This window comes from Rhea americana, unplaced genomic scaffold (assembly GCF_003343005.1).
Source record: "Rhea americana isolate MKP2758 unplaced genomic scaffold, rheAme1 scaffold_325, whole genome shotgun sequence".
NCBI classification, from domain to species: Eukaryota; Metazoa; Chordata; class Aves; order Rheiformes; family Rheidae; genus Rhea; species Rhea americana.
In genome coordinates this window covers 275529-293312 of record NW_028186452.1, presented here as the reverse complement: position 1 = coordinate 293312, position 17784 = coordinate 275529, and the positions used below count along the sequence as shown (strand labels likewise).

General features: G+C 40.8%; 1 protein-coding gene across 1 annotated transcript in view; it reads right to left on the bottom strand.

The window, feature by feature from the left end:
* The window catches only part of KSR1 (kinase suppressor of ras 1), a 37699-nt gene that overhangs the window by 6592 nt on the left and 13323 nt on the right, over positions 1-17784 (bottom strand). Inside the window, exons 3-17 of the mRNA XM_085310768.1 lie at positions 17125-17272; positions 14449-14920; positions 13016-13020; positions 10882-10942; positions 9710-9793; positions 9082-9143; positions 8872-8978; positions 8390-8558; positions 7229-7270; positions 6069-6123; positions 5283-5328; positions 3872-4251; positions 1759-1855; positions 821-954; positions 278-409 (exon numbers count right to left, since the gene is read on the bottom strand). Coding sequence (XP_085166894.1) covers positions 278-409; positions 821-954; positions 1759-1855; positions 3872-4251; positions 5283-5328; positions 6069-6123; positions 7229-7270; positions 8390-8558; positions 8872-8978; positions 9082-9143; positions 9710-9793; positions 10882-10942; positions 13016-13020; positions 14449-14920; positions 17125-17272 — 1994 coding nt within the window. The remainder of the gene's footprint in view (positions 1-277; positions 410-820; positions 955-1758; positions 1856-3871; positions 4252-5282; positions 5329-6068; positions 6124-7228; positions 7271-8389; positions 8559-8871; positions 8979-9081; positions 9144-9709; positions 9794-10881; positions 10943-13015; positions 13021-14448; positions 14921-17124; positions 17273-17784) is intronic.

The following is a 17784-nucleotide window of genomic DNA, read 5'->3' as shown; positions in this document are numbered from 1 at the left end:
CAAGGCTTGGTCTGCTGCTAACAGGAAGATAGGAAACCCTGGAACAGCTGCAATTGCTTCAGATGAGCTCTGGAAGGTGCATAAAGCTGTGCAGCAAGTCTCTTCTACCACACTCCCTCCAACAGACTGTCATGGCTGTGTTTTCTGCAGTAGGTAAGGAAAAGGCATCCTAGCTAGAATACCGAGTCTGTGAGAAGACCACCAGTCACCTGCACAGCTCAGGCCTGTAACAAATCTAATTTAGCAAGCTACCATGATACTCTTGGCTGTTTCTTACCCAAAAGCATAGACGTCTGCAGCTTTGGAGAAAGGCAGCTTGTCTTCATCTTTCCCAGGGGCCATCTCACGAACGATTTCAGGGGCCAGGTAGCATAACCAGTCATGAGGCAGCTTCAATTCATTCTCTCTCCTGAGTTTGAGAAAAAGAAGTGGTACTGGAAAACTACTTCAAGTTCAAAACCCATAGCTGTGCCTCACCTAATACCTTGACTTTATTTACTCAAATGTTTTGCCTGAAATTTCTTTCCAAGTTTCTTGCCATATTAAACAACACACACAACTTGGCCTGACTCTCCAGCTCGTTCTTGGGCTTATAGTCATCTTTGTTCTGTGTTTTGAGCCTTAGTCCATCTCTAACTTTCTAGCCCTGTCCTACTGGAAGTGTAAGGAGGATTGTTTTAAAGTGMGTATTCCAAAATGTATGTATATACCAAACTAACTGACATTCCTTACTTATAGCGTGCAATGCATCCAAGTAAGACCCCGTTTGTTCACTACTTATCATTCTAGAAGTGCACCAGTCATTGAAGTCTCTGCTTACCTCCCTTCCTGAACCACACCCGAAATTCCAAATAATCCAAAGTCAGTGATCACAACTTTCCCGTTGTCATAGAAAACATTCTTGGATTTCAGATCCTTATGTACAATCCCCTTTGCATGAAGATACCCCATGCCCTGGAAAAAAGTTTATATTTAAAGACGTAAATTTTTACTCCCAGCCCAACTCTGAGTGTGCCTTGCCTTCAGATTGCTTTTACAAGTTTACCCTCATTACTTGTGCATAAGTGATTACTTGCAAGTGGGAATGCAGCAGCTGTTTGGTTTATGCAGGGTGCAAGGGAAGTCTGCAAGGAAGCAGATCTTAGTTCAGTGCTTAACCTCTGACTTGTTTTTCATCCCCTGCATAGTAGGGCTGCTGGAAGGCTGAGGAGGGACCCTTAAAGGAAGCATTAAGTGGCTGCAGACCTCCTAATTCCTAGGAAGTCTGTATGTATAAGAACAATGAACTGACACAAGCTTGTTCAGTACTGGACTAAATTCACATGGTGTTTCTGCCAGAAGAGGAAACAGCAGTTTTGAAGATGCTATTTTAATTGAGCAATATTCAAAGTGAGCACAGAAAGCACTGTGCAAACATAGGAGAAAATGGCCTCTAACTCAGAATGCGTTAACTTAGTGGCAAGTAGTTATAAACAGCAGAAACTGGAAAAGTAACCTGTCCTGCATGCATTTATTCATGGTTCCCTTTATCTAAATTCTTCATCCCCAGCCCCTTACTGACGAGCAAGAGGCCTATTTCTGATCCCGACAGCCCCTTAGCTTATTGCCCACTAAATTAGCACTTTTCTTTCAGCCAACTTCAAATTTCTCCTGCTGCAACACCCTGTTGGGCTGTTGAGACTTACAGACCCCCTTCCCCCCAGCTGAGGCAATGCCCAGAAAGCAGATGCCTCCTCTGTTAGCATAACCTACTCTTACCTTAATGATCTCCTGTGCTATCTGCCTGGTTTTGTTAATATCCAAGGATATCTTGGGATCCCTTACAAATGAATGGAGGGTCCTTCCTTTGCAGAAGCTATAGGAAAGAGAAAAAGAGGAAAATAAAAAATTAACAGAAGGTTCAGTTGGTTTTCTTGTCATGCTGATGGAATCTCATCCCTCTTCCACTGCTAAGAAATGCCCCTTTTAAGAACTTTAAGGACCTAATCGATTTACAGCTGGTGGGGGGGAAGGTATCTGTGTGTGTACACATGTACAGGACACCTGTCAGAAAAAAAGCATTCAGGGATATGTAACATGCTCAAGTATTTCTTCAGGGGTCTGCTTCTCATGCCATTCTGACTACTGAAGTCCAGTCTGAGCACCAGACCCTGCCTTTGGTGCTAGTAGTGGCTTGAGCAGGAAACCAGTTTTGGAATTGGGACCTAGAAATGACTAAGTACTTCCTTCCCAGATCGCAAGATAGTTGCCTCCAGCCTTAGTTCAGTTCAGCCTGCACATGAACATCTCAAAGCTGTTACTTGGAGGCCAAATGATGCTAATACTGAAAATGGAAGTTAGGAAGAAAAATGTAACACTTTTGCCTGATCAACAGGTGTCCCCCAAGAGGAACAGAAAGGAAATGCAGGCAGATATTCTCAGCCCTTGGAGCTGATGCTAGCAGTGTTCTGCTTTTGAGCATCTACTTCCCCAGAAGAAGAATGGCTTTCTGAATGCAACAGGATGCAAGAGATTAATGACTTTACTCTGGCTTAAATTTTGTACACTGGTTTTAAAACCTACGAGACGATCCACAGTTGGTGTGGGGACCTCAGCTCAGTTGCAAAAGAAGGCCCAAAACTAAAGTGTTTAGTGCTACATTTGCAACAGAAACCTCCTGCAGCCCTAAGGGCTGTAATAGGATGAGAATTTATTGGTTTGTTTTGTGTTAGTTATTCTAGAGGCTCCCTCAGTCCCCTGCCCCTCTCAAAATACCATCATACATAGAGTTGTTTTAGCGTTCGACATAACTGAAGGGCAAAAAGCCCCTATGGGAAACCTCCTAGAACAAACTGGCAACAGATGAACAGAAACCTGTTAGCAACAGAACTGCTGTGTATATAACCTGCTGAGGCAGTGACCTCAAGCAGGGGAAGGCTTCATGGTGATAATTTGCATTATCAACCTCATGCGTATTGCTTTATTGCTACCGGGCTGAACTGAATGACAGAAATGCAGCCTACTCCAGCTTTTTCTCTTCCTATTAGGATTGCTTTTCTTTCTTTCTTTTTTTCCTTAAAAATTCATAAATAGAGGGAAATTCTAAAAAATATTAGGTACTCCCTAAAAGGAGGAAAAAGATCTTACAGAACAGTAGTGCAAAAATAACATGGTTACAACAGGGTTATCCCCTATGATGGCTGTGTCTATTCCACTTCTAGTATCTGACCTTCTGACCAGCTTCCAAGTGTGTATGTGTGGTTTTTTAGGGTTTTTTTTTTTTTTTTTTGTTTCGTCAATTTACGTCATGTGGCTTTTTCACTAAGCATGAAACAGTTCCCTGCAGTTCATGGTCCGAGACCTAGAAAGCCTAAATTAAATGAGGCAACAGCCCTGCAAGTGCAAAGAGCATCTGCTCTGCCAYGGTTACAGCCAGGTGCACAAGGCTCTCTTAGGAGAGCCAGCCTTCCTTTGGGGAAGGGCTGTCAGGCCTCCACTGGGGGTGTTCTCAGAAATGCTCTGAGTAAATCATTTCTGTAAGGGCCAGGGTAGTTTTGTTTTTCAGTATCTCAACACCTCAGTCTAACACAGGAAATACGGAAAGGGGCTCAGGAACGCAACTAGCACCACACAGCTTTTCATTTCTCTAATTCAGACCAGGATCCAAACTGAGGCATGTAGCCTGTACAAATGCTTGAACCTATGCTTTCTCCACTCTTTTTGGTGAGGGAAACACACTTCGGTAGGGATTCGTTGGTAAGCCTGTCCTTTCTATAGTCTTCAGTAGAATCAGCTGGCTTCTGTTTCAGCCCAGAGTGCATTCCTGTCTGCCACCTCCTGACTACAGTGAGACGTTTATATACAGTAATAGTGAGATAAATTATGTCTTTACCTGGTAATGATTGCTAAATGAGGAGGGTTCATGCATGCTCCCATGAAAAGTACCACGTTCTCATGTCGAGTCTGTCTGTAGTTCATCACTTCCTTTTTAAAGAGCTTGAGATGATCCTGATTGTTCCCGTCTATCTCCAACAGCCTGATTGCCACTTCCCCATGCCATTTTCCTTTGTAAACCTTCCCCCATCGTCCTTGGCCAATAGGATCCCCCAGCTCAATCTGCTCAAAGGGAATGTCCCACTCTTGCAGGTAGACACTGGTCTGGCTGGGTTTGCGATAGATCATCCCTTGCAAGTGTGGCCGTCTGTTTGGCAAGTCTTCCACCTCATCCTCATCATCTTCAGGTTCTGATTTATTTGTCTCTGGTTCTTCCACCTGCTTGCAAATAATAGGAAGGAAAAATATGTCAGAACCCTATCGAAGGGGCAGGATCAGCCTACAAGCCAATAGCAAAGGCTGTTTTGAGAGAAGGACTTTAATGGGTTGGTTGTAATGGCTTGGATGCTGCAGGAATATGCCTCATATGATAAGGTTATCTCAGAAGGCTGCAAGATGTACATCATGCATGTCATTCCATGCAGCTGAAGACAAGAAAGGCTTTATTCCCCATAGAGCTAAACTTGTAGAACAAGCACTGACATCTAGGAGCCCAGCATCTCTCAGGATTTGGCCTTAAATGTGTGTGAGGGGGAATCCTATAGATCACTTCAGAAGGAAGAGTCAAGAGCAACTGAATTTCTTTTGAGGTTATTAAAATTCTTCCTTTGGGCTTGATTCAAAATGTAGTAATTTCTGCTGAAATCATGGAATCTACCTTTCTTGGTTCATCCATCCTAACAGAAATCCATTTCAGTGTTTGATTCCAGTAGTGCCTAAGCATATGTTCAAGTTGCAGCATGAACAGTCTTGTGGAAAGCTACAAAAAGCTTTTCTTATGCAAAACGTAAGCATATATTTGCAGGTGTTGCTTTGTAGGATCCACCATGAGCCAGTCTGACCACTAGTAGCACCTACACATGCATTACTTGCGGACTTTGAAGTCTGCAAAACACTTAGACTTCATAACTACAATAACAGGCCTACACCTCTTGTAATATTAAAGATGGCTGTGCCAAACTGAATGAGCTAGAAGTTTAAAAAATATCATCCTGGCCCAATCAGAAAAAGTTAATTGTTAAAAGCACTTCTTTGTTTCAGCCTACCTTCTGAAATCAGAAATTTTCAGTTTATCTTTGCAGTAYTAAGAGTCTGGTGGGACTGAGGTAAGGCACAGCTAATCTGCACTCACCRTGAACTCCGGATGTGTGAATCCACAAGTAATTTCAGGGCCACGACTTTTTTATTGCACTTTTAGCATGGCATTTGTGATTGTACAAAAGAGTAAACCAGAAAACCTACAAACCTACCTCTGCTTCACAATGAACTCCATCTGTGTGTGGCTGATCATCAGCACTAAGAAGAGAAGACAGGTTTACAATAAAAACAATACTTGCATATACAGCTGAGTTAGRAAAGTGGGCTGCTGCATACACCACTAGTGGATTAGAAAGAAGTAAACAGAGAACAGATAGTGACAGCAACACACTAAGTCAGAGAAAAATACAATGACTGCTCTGCTTAACAGATAAGGACTTTTTAAGCATTCTTTGCTAAATGAAGGACAAAGACTTTGAAGTGATTTTCAACAGTTAAGTGATATGAATTGATTTGGCAGCAGTATGGCCACAATATTAGTCTGTTCCAGTAATGGATACTCCTATTTCTACTGCTGAAACACCTACRATGGGTCAAGCAATTGTGAGTGCTAGCAATGTAGGCTAAAAACTTTTGCGTGTGCTACAATTCAGACTCCTTAAAAAGATGTCTGCTTGCAGCTGATTACACTATGCTCTTTAAATTTTAAGAAACTTGTAASTTCTATTTCCTTGGATGGTTCTGATCTGGGGAACTTGCACACCAGCATAACAAGGCATTAAAGGTACAGACTTCTCTCTCATTTGAGGCAAATATCACATTCAGCTTTATAAAACTGGCAATAGCAGTATCATCTCTGCTGACTAAAATATAACCCCTAAGTCTTCAGAGGATAAGTTCAGCAGGCTACTTGATTTTTGGTCAAAACATACTGTTTTCATGAAATGATCTGAAAATTATCAGTTAAATGCTATGCAAATAAAATAATTAATACTTACTTAGCGTTTTCAGCTGCTTCGGGATGCTGTGCTACTTGTGCAGGACTGGGAATTTCTAAGAAAATAAAAAAAAAAATCTGTGAGAAAGATTTTATACTTTACTCCCTTATAGATCTGAAGTTTTAACACTTAAAATAATGATTATTTGCTTATTATTCAGGAATTACAAAGTAAACTGAACTACAGACTATAGGATTTTATACCTTTATTCATTTAAAACTGTGCTTTATCTTTCACAGTACTTACATGTCTGTATGTTGACCAAGCCTAATCTTCTTCCCATTCACTGACTTATCTGTAACATCTTGCAAGATCAGTCCTTGTCTATAATCTGCTTGTACCCCTTTAAATTGCCTTTGACAATCAGAAATATTTAAATCCTCACAGAACTGGGACATCATCTATGCTGCAAGTTATGTATTCCAACTTTATCTGGCGTGAGTGGTGTCATCAGTGTACAGGAAGTTCAGCTTGGGTTGCAAATCCACCCAAAATTCCRAGCAAGTGTTCTGTACCTTAAATCACAATTCTCAAGTGGGAAACAAATGGTTTCCAAAGATTCCTGAGCAGTGACTGAGAAAAGAGTTTGTACTTGCCGATCCACCTATGTGATGCTTCTAAAAAGATCACACTTCTACTGGCAGTTTTTTTAGGCGTTCACATTGAAAATCATGAACATTGCTGCTTTAAATGCATTTTCATATGGCTTCTAACTGTCTATATGAATAGATTTGCATCATTCTTAAATCCCATAGGCAAAAATTTCAGTTTATATAGGTTAGCTCAGAATTCCTGAAATTTCCTGAATTAAAGAGTGGCCATTTGTACTAGCTAAGTAACATGAACCTCTAGAGGCAGGAAAATTAGTTTTTTAAAGGAAGAACATGGTCGTATATAGAATCCCATAGCAGAAATCTGCTGTTGCACAACTGAATGTTATTAAGAGTTTCATCCTAGTACATAAATCACACTACATTAGGAAAGAGAGGTCTGAATGGTTATAATTTATATGCTGAGATCAGGGAATGCTTGCTTTTAAATATATTTTTGTTTGAAAGCAGCACACAGAAGTTAAAAATAGGTTTAGCAAATAAGCACAAGTTATACAAGTTACAAAAAAGCAGCCTAAGCTGTTAGTAGAATTAAAACAATCAACTCACCTGGGAATATAAATTGTTGTCTATGCTGAATGTAGTAGGCAGCTTTTCCAGAAAAAAAAAAAAAAAATGTTGGGGGGAAGGCAGGGAAAAAAAAATTCCGGAGGGAAGAAAAACAAGTTAGAGGGATCATCAGCAAGTGCCCACACGCATTTAATGAATTAGTCCCAACTCTGTGTTGGGAAACTGATTAGTAGATTATCAGCTTGCTTGAGGGGTGAATTTCAGCACATGCATTTTTGGAAGACTTAAGATGATACGCAACCATCAAATGAAAGTTATATTACTGATAAAAAGACTGGTGGGAAAAACAATGCATTCAGACTTCAGTACGTAGAGAACCCAGGGATGCTAAAAGGCAGATCCTCATTAAAGCATTTCTGATTCTTCAGTGTTCTCCCTTGCCTCTGGTTTCAGCTTTTCCAAAATAAGAGACTGAAGCTCATGAGCCATCTGCAAGCATTTTTTATTAGGCTTCACTGYTAAAATTCAGTGAAATAAAGTGATTTCAGTACAATTCTTATACTAAACTCAGGCACTAATTCTGCTTCATTTGAGGGAGATAAAATAGTGACTTTCACTCACAGATCAAAGGCTTGATGCAAACTACAGCTACATCAAAGGCTGGATGTGGCAGCTGTGGAGCAGCATGTGATTTAATTTCCAGATAGAAAGAATTAAATTATTCTCACTATGTAAGTCTTTGCCCTTGTCAGGGATCTTTGCCTCCAACAGCTTGGGGCTGGTGATGTACCTTATCCCAGTTCTTTTCACATTTTGCTCTAGCAGCCAACTTGCTCATGATTTAAAGCCACTAGTGACCAAACACAGCAAGCAGCATGCACTTTGCACTACAATGAGAAAATGGAAGTGTATATAATTACAAAGGAGAAATTTGGAAGATCAGATCATTTAAGAAAGGTGCCAGCACTCCTAAGTTGTCTCCTGGACAGGTATCTTCTATCATTGATACCACTTACAACTTTAAAATTTGTAAGAATAGACTCTCTTCTTTTACCAGATAACTGAATCACCTTCATATACATTGCATAAACTGCAACCAACTTTTCAGAAACCTACAACTACCTAGGAGGTCTTGATCAGCCTCTTCTTGTACAGAGGCCTTTCTGATGTTGGCAGTTCTCCTGAAAAGGATGGGTTTACCTGGGAAGTTAAACCGTCCATCCCTCTGGCCCATGGGAGATGGGTTTGGGGGAGGTGTTGCACTTGGAGGGTTGGAAGACTGAAAAGGTGCTGGGGAAGATGGTGTGGAAGAGGTTGTAGAAGAAGGGTTACTGCTGGAGTCCAGATGATTTATTGCTGGTGGATGCTCCTGCAAAGCAATTAAAGTCACTGATGAGTAAAGTTCTCCTGAACATTTATTGAGCAGAGAAAAGAAGGCTGTTGCTAGCCTGTTATAGCATACTTTTTCTAAGTGAGCAGGGGCTAGAACTGTGCATGACCTATTTTTTTACATGCAGAAAACGTCACATGTCAAAGTCTCTTTGCGAAGTGAAGGCTCGCAAGCCAGCGTGTTAGTAACAGTGGGGTTCTTGCTCCAACCAGCAGGATACTGCTGGCCACCTGTCCTTATGGGAGCTCCTTAGTCACTTACAGACACAAGACTTGCTTCAGTCACCAAGTACCTTTTTAGTTAGTGCTTTGGGAAGAGTTCCAAACTGCGGCTCTGTTGGTCTGTCTACTGGGTTATTGATATCAGAAGGGACTGACTCTGTCCTCCTTATTTTTGTTACTGAAAAACAGGTTAAGAGATGGAAAAAAAGTTTTAATCAGGCTTATTATTCTTATGGTACCATCAATTATACTGAAATACTAAGACTTTGTAGAAAGCTTACTGGGAAGGAAGGATATTCTACAAGCAGGTGCCTCTTTAGTGCATTTGTTATGACATTTTAACCTGAAAGAGAAAGATTACATGTTAAAGAGCCAGTTGTAGGCTTCCCCAAAGGAAGAAGCCTAGCCTTCATTTGTTGTGCTTATGCTAATCTCAAAGAGAGTTCTGGAAAGCTCTGGGGCTCCACTGCAGGCCTGTGCATTCATGACAAGAATGCTCCTGCGTATGTCACTAGGCTAAATAAAGACAGGTATGTATCTTAGCATCTGATATATTTTTAATACAGTTTCCTTTACTGATTCCTGTCATGAGACGGAAGATTGACAAAAATCTTAGTGCTATGGACAGACAATCCAGTTAGAGAATCAAAAATTAAAATCCTCACAGCTAGTTAGGTGTCAAACTCCCACTAAAAGAGTTGCCCATGACCAGGTAGAAGGCTTGTGGCAGGGAACTAAATTGGTTCCTCTGTATGTCAGGCTCCATTCTAAGTACAGGTCATGCCAACRCATCCCACTGCCAGTTCAGAAGCTGACTGAAAAAATGATGGCACTGTTAAGAATGCATCACATCAAGAAATACATTTGGTACTGGGAAACTTTAATGAATCAATTGTAAAGTGTGCTCACCTGCAGTATTTACACTTCACCCCGAACATCATGCTTTTCTGACAGACTTGGCAAATCTGAGATAACCAAGACTTTGTAGAGAACCTAAGCAGAAGGCGGGGGGGGGGGGGGAAATGATGTTAAATAGTATGTACAGAAAATGCAAAGTTTGTAGATAGCTACGAACACGCTACCATTTTCTAAGGAGCGTAAGCAGTATTGTGGAAAGGGCTTCTCGCTTTTCTAATTAAGAGCGATTTGAAGAAGGCTGGCACCTACTCTGGCCTCCTGTTAGCTCCTCAGCTCTTGCAAGAGACCTGAAAGGTGCTCAGAGGTGATTCTGGCTATGGAGACTGGATATGCATGAATAAACATCTCTAGAAGGTCCTCAACACTGTAGATTAGCAAGATGCAGCAGATTACAGATCTGAAGCTTTATGCAGTCAAAGACACCTGAGTGATAGAGGATCTCTACACAAAACAAACTYAACCTGGAAGTGACCTTCACCTCGTGCAATAAGCAAGTGCTCTGAAAGGGAGCAGCCAGGACATACTCCAAGTGCAGATCCAGCCTGCACATGTGCTGCTGCTAATCAGTCATTGGTGTCCCTCTTCAGGGCAGAGGGACAAGTCATATTGTGCATGTTAAATGCACCTGAATGTTTCTGTATAACTGAAACACAATTTATGGGGTGTGCGCGTGTGTGTGTGTGCGCGTGTGTGTGTGTGCGCGTGTGTGTGTGTGCGCGTGTTGGGGAGGAATGGGGATTTAGCCAGTTGCAAGGACAAAAAAGGGAAATATATGCCCTTTCCCCACAGGGAGGAGTAGCTTCCCTTTTATCGGTATCAGTCAAAGTGTTTCAGGAAAGGCAGTGTTACACATCTGGTAGACTTAGTCCTATCACCCTGGACGTGACCCCCATACAAAACACTACTACTGCTGACAAACTAGTCATCACAGAATCCCAGTCAAATGGCTTTGTAAAAAAAGGACTACAGGTGCTGGACTCATCAGTGGCAGGTTAAAAACAAATGAAGCTGAAATATGAAATTAAAGCTGAACTTCACAAATGAGGTACCCAGCCTAGCATCAAGCCCTTCCTGAGTCACCACTACTCCAAACAGCACAACAGGGTGCAGTCCTGGTCCGACCTGTTTGTTTCTTTTTGTGGCTCACAGCACATGCTGCTTACCTGTGTGTTACAGCTAAGCCAAAGTCTCTCCGTACCATTTGAGGGGATCCGTGGGAGAGTTCTGATGGAGAACAAAAGGATGTTTTAGGGAAGCTTTAGTAACAAGTGTGCTTACCAATCTAGACAGAAACAAAATGATCACTATTACAGCTCAGGACTAGCAGCTATTACACTGTTAGTAGCACAGCTGAGATTAGTTTGCCTTCCGCTGTAAAGCTACCAGATATTGCTCTTTTATTTGTTACAGAAGCCAAGTAAGATAAGATTTGGTGGTGGAACCAGAATCCACCCTTCTTTTTGTTAAATGATGTTCTTTTTGCTTTATGTTTATGGGTGACAGAAGGTCTACCCCTCTCAGAGATGTAGTCATTCCAAAAACAAAAAGCCTAACCAAACTTTAAACTGATCCTGCCCAATAGGTACTTGTATTTCTCAATCTGTTACTCTTCAAGGAAACTAAATGCAGTACTGAGACTTACTTTTAGAAAAAGAGTTAAATTTTGATAAATGAGATTTGCAAGTCAGAATAGCTCTAGCCATATATCTATGCAATAGTTTTAAAATCAGACTGAATGTGTGGCTGAGGAATCAGGAAAGAAGACTGCAGAAAAGAAGGTAAACTCTGTTGCTTCTCATCAAATATGATCAGATGCCCATTTAAGAGAGCAGATTTTAAAAGCTGGAAGTCAGACAATTGTTTACTCCAAGTTGGTTTATCACCAATACTATCACTCMGTTTTCAGGCAATGTCAATAGATTTCAAAGTATTTTTAAGATGAGAACTGTATTATCTCTATTTTATAGACAGAGCCAGTGTGACCCAGAAGAATACAGACACTTGTGTGGGACCACTTAGCAAGCCAATAAAAGCAGAAAAGGAGATCTAGACTCCAAATCTGTTCAGTGCCCCAGTAGTTCCTAAAAACCTCACATACTAAGATTCCGTTTCTGTATTAAATTTACAGCCATACTGCAAATCTGGAAAACACCCAATCTGTAGGCACTAACACAGCTTGCAGGCTGGACAGTGTCACTATTTACAAAAGGCCTGTCCCTCTCTTTGACCATAGATGGCACCATTTCTTTTTTATCKTTATTCCAGTGAACTTTGTATGGCATCTGTGGTCTTTAGCATCTTCAAGTAGGCTGTAATATTGTTTTTCAAAGGAATATATTTGCATGAAATTGATCTAGTTTGACCATCCAAACCTACACTGATTTAATCATATTAACATCAGTTAAGACTGCTAAACCCTTACTGAAGAATTCTAATGAATTTAAGAGAAAAAATAGAATTGAATGGGACTTCATTTTCGTTTGAATTCTTTATGCCTTTTTCATTTATTACATAAATTATATCACTCTCCATAGAGAAATGTTCAGGTTTCTCCTTCCATTTTCATTTTACTTTTTTTCCTTATACATTTTCATTTTTCCAAGTAATTCCCGAGATTTTTGTTATAAAGGGCATTAAATATACATGTAGTGTATAATGTCCTCACAGTTTTTTATACTTAAGAGGAAGGTGAGAAGCTTTCAGTAAGCCCACAGCTCTTCACGTTAGCTTCAGAGTTACACGTTCTGTGTCTGAGGTGGACACACATGATCATATTAGGAGAGCTAAAATACTAATACTAATACGAGTCTATTACCTTGATAAAAGCACAAGTCTTAGTCCTGCAAGCCCTTAAATATATGAATAGTCTCATTTAAGCACATTCTGAACTGTTTCTCAAAAGAGTGCATGCAACCATCTGACTTCATCATGCCAAGAAACTTAGCATCGCATATCCAAAGAACTGAAGTTACAGTATTTCTAGTACTAAGAGATACAAACAGCTGTCTGACATCATAGACAATCAATTACAACCAAAACCAAAACCTTGCTCTAATCCTTAAAATATCTGTATTCCTTTTTGTTGCTTTAGTCATCTGAAGTACCACCAGGTCAAACAAGGACCCTGTAAGGATCCTGCAGCTTTCCAACAGGCCAAGCTCCTGTTAAAGTAAACAGGAGCCCTGTTGAGGACCTCCCAAAGTTGCAGAGAAGATGATCATACTGCAGATGATTGACAAGGATGGGTTCCTCCCTCTCAGGCAATGAAATGAAGACAGCCCTGTAAAAATCTCTTACCGAACCTAGAGGACAGAAAAAAAAATTTTTTTAGACATTCATATTCATGTGACAGGATACAGACTTTGTTAGAACAGAAACTCTTTCCTGCAGCTTTTGATGTCAGATTTACAAACATCTCTGTTTTTGCACAGGCTCCTGAAGTCACTATAGAGCCAGTATTTCCCTACCTACAAACACTAGACTTTGCTGGGTAGCGCTCCAGCCTGTGAGTGGAGCATACAAGATAACACAAGAATTCTGGCTTGCAGACTAGAACTGTTAATGGAGCTGAGAACCCCAGTCTGCTGGAAGGCTCCACAAAAGCATCTGAATCAAGGAAGTGCTATATTTTGCCCTTTCTAACAAACTCATTCAGTAGGAGCTGGATCACAGCAGGACCAGGTCTTTACCACTGAATTTCAGAACAAAGATTTGTTGGCCACAGGTCTTTTCAGTTCAAGGTCACCCTTTTTACTCATTCCTAAATGGAAACTGCTTACTTGCTGCATTTAGAGGTCTAGCAATTTGCAGGGTTTAGTACATACTTCATATGCATTCACAGTGTGAAACAATAACGTACCGCTCACAGGGCGCCACATTTATAATGAACTCTTTCACGTTCATCAGCAAGCAGTGCAGTACTGCAGCATCAAAATTACAGCCCTTTGTTGTTAACGTTCACACCCAAAATCTCAACTCCATTCTGACCTGCGCTAGTTTCCTTTATGTATAACAACGTAATTTTTGCAAAGAGGTCCTAATCAACATGCTCTTTGAACACTTCTAGGAGGTCAGAGTGTTAGTTAAGATACAATGGTCTTGTGCCAGCTACAGAATTTGGATGCTGATCTAAGTTTCTGCATTGTTTATGGAAAGCCAGGATCTGCGGAAGGCAGATCTCTCCCAGTTCCACCTGTTACTTAAATGTTAGATTAATACCTTTCAGCCCATCTACCCCCAAAAAGCGTATCTCAAAACCTGCATCAGTCCAAACAAAGATAAAGCCTGAGACTATTTGTCTTCTTATGGAGGTGAAGTTGTCTATACCATAATAAATGATGGCCGTTTTAAAGCTCATGCTAGCAGCTAAAGAAAAAAAAAGTAACAGCCACTTGAACAGTGATAAACACGAAAGGATAGAAGAGAACTGTTGTAGGTGAAACTGATTATTAACCACTCAAGGAAAAGTTGGTCAGAGCCCTTTACTAACAGCAACTATCCCAGCCTCCCCAGCAGGTGCAATCTTTAATAAAGTAGACACTCTTAACAAGGAGGCTTTGTGGCTATTCTAGAACGTTGTGCTGATATAGGTTCTTAGACTACAGTGAAACCATGACCAGGCAACTAGACACTGGCTCTTTTACATGGCAACAAAACTGGAGCATTGAATACTCTTTCATACGAACACAGCCCACCAGTCCCCATAGGGAAGGAGAAAGTGTCATGCTTACTTTATTGGAGGAATTTCATCTATCCTGTTTCCCAGCTGTGATTCATGGGACTTGCTCCTTGTGAGGGTTGGAAAATTAGGTAGCAGCTGAAAAACCTTCCGGCAAGGGGGAGGAGGAGTCCGTGGTGGCTTCAACTTATGTCGTCTCTTGGCTTGAGGAGTGGTTGGTGGAGTGATGGTGATGCTATGAGGAGTCCTTGGTGTTAACCTTCCACTGTGTGCAGGGAAGGCAAAAGGGTCCAGGAGGTTATCTGCATAGACAGAGGGTCCGTGATTCGAAGTAAGAGAATCTGAAGATGGGACTGTGGATACTGATGCAGAACGTGCCTGCTGGCTGGTACCCTTGGGAAGGTGCAATGCAGTGGGAGTCCACGTGGGTGCAGAGGAGCAGGGGGGTTCTGTCGGGTTTGTAGAGCTGCTCTCTCGGCTTGCCTCAGGTAGATTCATCAGCACATCGTCTTTTAACTCCCCCCCTGTTCACAACCATAGCAGTGTTAGTGAAAAAGGCCACCATATACAAACACGCCCCATGATGCAGTTTTAGGCCGTGAAGTGGGTTTTTTCTCTCCTTTGCGCCAAGCAAAGCAATTGTTTCTCCTCCTCTAGAACCCTTTTAAACCATTAGTGAAAGTTACCTTTAAAATGAGCGCAGTAACTACTCTTCTTCCCGATCTGTAGCCATGTATTTTAAAAGCTAAAATCAGGTCTTACATTCTATAATGGTTTGAGTTTTACCAGATTGGGCTCTATTGACAAATATGGAATATACTTAAGTGCACAAAACAGGCACCTACATCCTACTGCAAGCCTATGTGGTTTTGCTGCCAACTGGTTTAGACAAATCTGTCACTCTATTTTTAGATTGGTCCTTGGTCAGGAGGGGGAATTTTATTTTATTAGCCAACTGAACTCCTAAATACTACCTTATGGAACTAAGAAAGGTCATGGAATGGGGTGGGGTGGGGGGAGGGGAGAGAAGAAGGGTGTCTAGAAGTTCTCAGGCACTGATTTGTGCACTTCTCTCTCTGACATGTAACTGCTGCCTAGAACTTACCCGATGCTTGAGTACTGGGGCACTGCTGTTCAATTAGAGACAGCAGCAGTGCTCAGCACAAAATCGCTATGTTTGTTCAGACAGTTTTAATTGGAGCTTTACCAGGGAGAGGCAGCTGGACAAAAAGATCACTAGATCACTGTGGGAGCCCAGCATTGCTCTCTACAATGCTTATCACTGTAGTTCAGAATGGTCCTGTAGAGCTGGCACAACAATTCTGGGTTTAAAAGGGGAAAACAAGTACAGATGCCTGCAGACAGTAGAGTAGGAATGCACAGATTATTGGAATAATCTCAGAGGCATAACTCAGCAGAATAACTTTTTGGCTTAATTTTAAGTATATACTTAATCACTTAAAAAAACCAAGGTGACACGTCAAGGCTTCAGGCCCTGAAGTCATATTGACGGTCAGTAGTTGAACGTACACCTAGTTTTAAAAATAGTGATCAGACCTCTAAAAACACAAAACATTTTTTTTAAAGGAAGGGAGACAAACAATAATATATTTACTTAAATTTGAGTCAGATGCAGTTTCCTTGTAATAAGTGAATGGCATGCCTCCTGAACAATGGCTGGTTTTGCCACAGTACSCCTGGAAAATATTTGACAGGCCAAAACAGAAAGATTACAAAAAGGAAATATGAAATTGAGCTGTTTTGCTGGCTTTTCCATTAACTAGTCTTTATGATTTGATGATGATATGAACTGTTATAATACCAACAGGAAACATCACCTTTCAGTAACAGATTGCTAACTTCTACAAAGAAAGATCCAGTGCACATTAATGCCAGCATGTTGTGAGAAACACTCTCATACAAGCAGAATTTACAGTACATTTGAAAACAGCCTGGGAAGGAGGATAGGGATGGTGGTGAAACAGCATTCTGAGAGTCTAGAGTTTATCTTCTGAAATAACCTGTTCAGATCCACATGCATGCTGAACATGCACGTTTCTAATTACACAATCCTCTTCTTTCTACAGTTTCAAGGTAAATCAGTGTAATTTCTAGCTCTTATATCTCCTATTAGTATTTGTCTAATGATGCTATTGATTCTAGCAGCTGGTAGAAAAAATAGCAGGTGGCAAATTGTTTTAAACAGGAGTGAATCAACTGGCATGCTACAAGCTATGCAGTGCTAAAGGGTTGTCAGTGGAATGTTTTGTCCTTCCAAGGCATAAAGATGAACAATACTCAGACTTCTGAGTCAGGGAAAACAGAATTACACCTTCTCTCTGAGTTGGCAATATTTGGGGAAGAGATTATGAGAAATCAAGTTCCATTAATTAGGGCAAGGGTGTACTGAATGCAGAGTAGTAACTGGAGCATCAGACCCAATTCTGAACATGGAATAAAGAGTAACTCTTTTGAGCTGGAGGGAATATTTCTGTATATAGTTATTACCAGAGCTAAACGTGTTGTCAAAACCAGATCCCATCCACAGCTCTAGGTGTGTCTGATCACTGCAACTTCATGTATATCTAGGAGTCATAACCTAATATGGGTTACAGAATGTATCTAATGATAATTTTCAGAGGTTTTTGCAGATTCTGTCATATGAAAGGAAACAGGATAGGTGCTGAGTTACTGAAAAGTGAATCCCATAGAACAAGGCAAYTGGTACCTGATTCAGTCACCTTCCTTAAGCAGCTCAGTGCCCCATTGAGTCTGGAGCACTCATCATCTCTGGCACCACATCTCTTCATGGTTTCCTTTACCTTTGACTCATTCATTTCTAGTAAGGCATCTAAGGTTAGCTCCTCTGGTATTCTCTGCAGAAAAGAAAAGAAAAGATGATGCATAGTTATATATACACACACACAYACATATCTATAAATATATATATACATACACATATATACACATACATACTATATATATGTATATATAAAACCACTGCCATTTATTGTTCTGATGTATTTTAAGTAGTGCCACTGTCTTACTGCCTAGTCTGACTCATGATTTACTCATTTTGATAGTGCCTCTCTCTTAAGGGTCACTAGGTTAGTCGTGACCGTGCAGCAGACGACAGCAGGGCTTAACAGCTGCTCTCGCCTCTCTACACCATGGGAGAGCAGGTGTACACTGGAATGTGCTCTGTACCACAAGCATGTTATGGTCGCTCCCCACCACTAAGTTAGGATTAGTCGTGATTGAAGTGGAAAGCTTTACATACAGTATTTTTTGAAAAGTTACTAATGCAAGTTTAACTTTTTCATTAAAAATAACAATCGCAAAACAAAACTGGTAAGAAAACAGAAGTCAGATAAAGAGTTAGATTTTC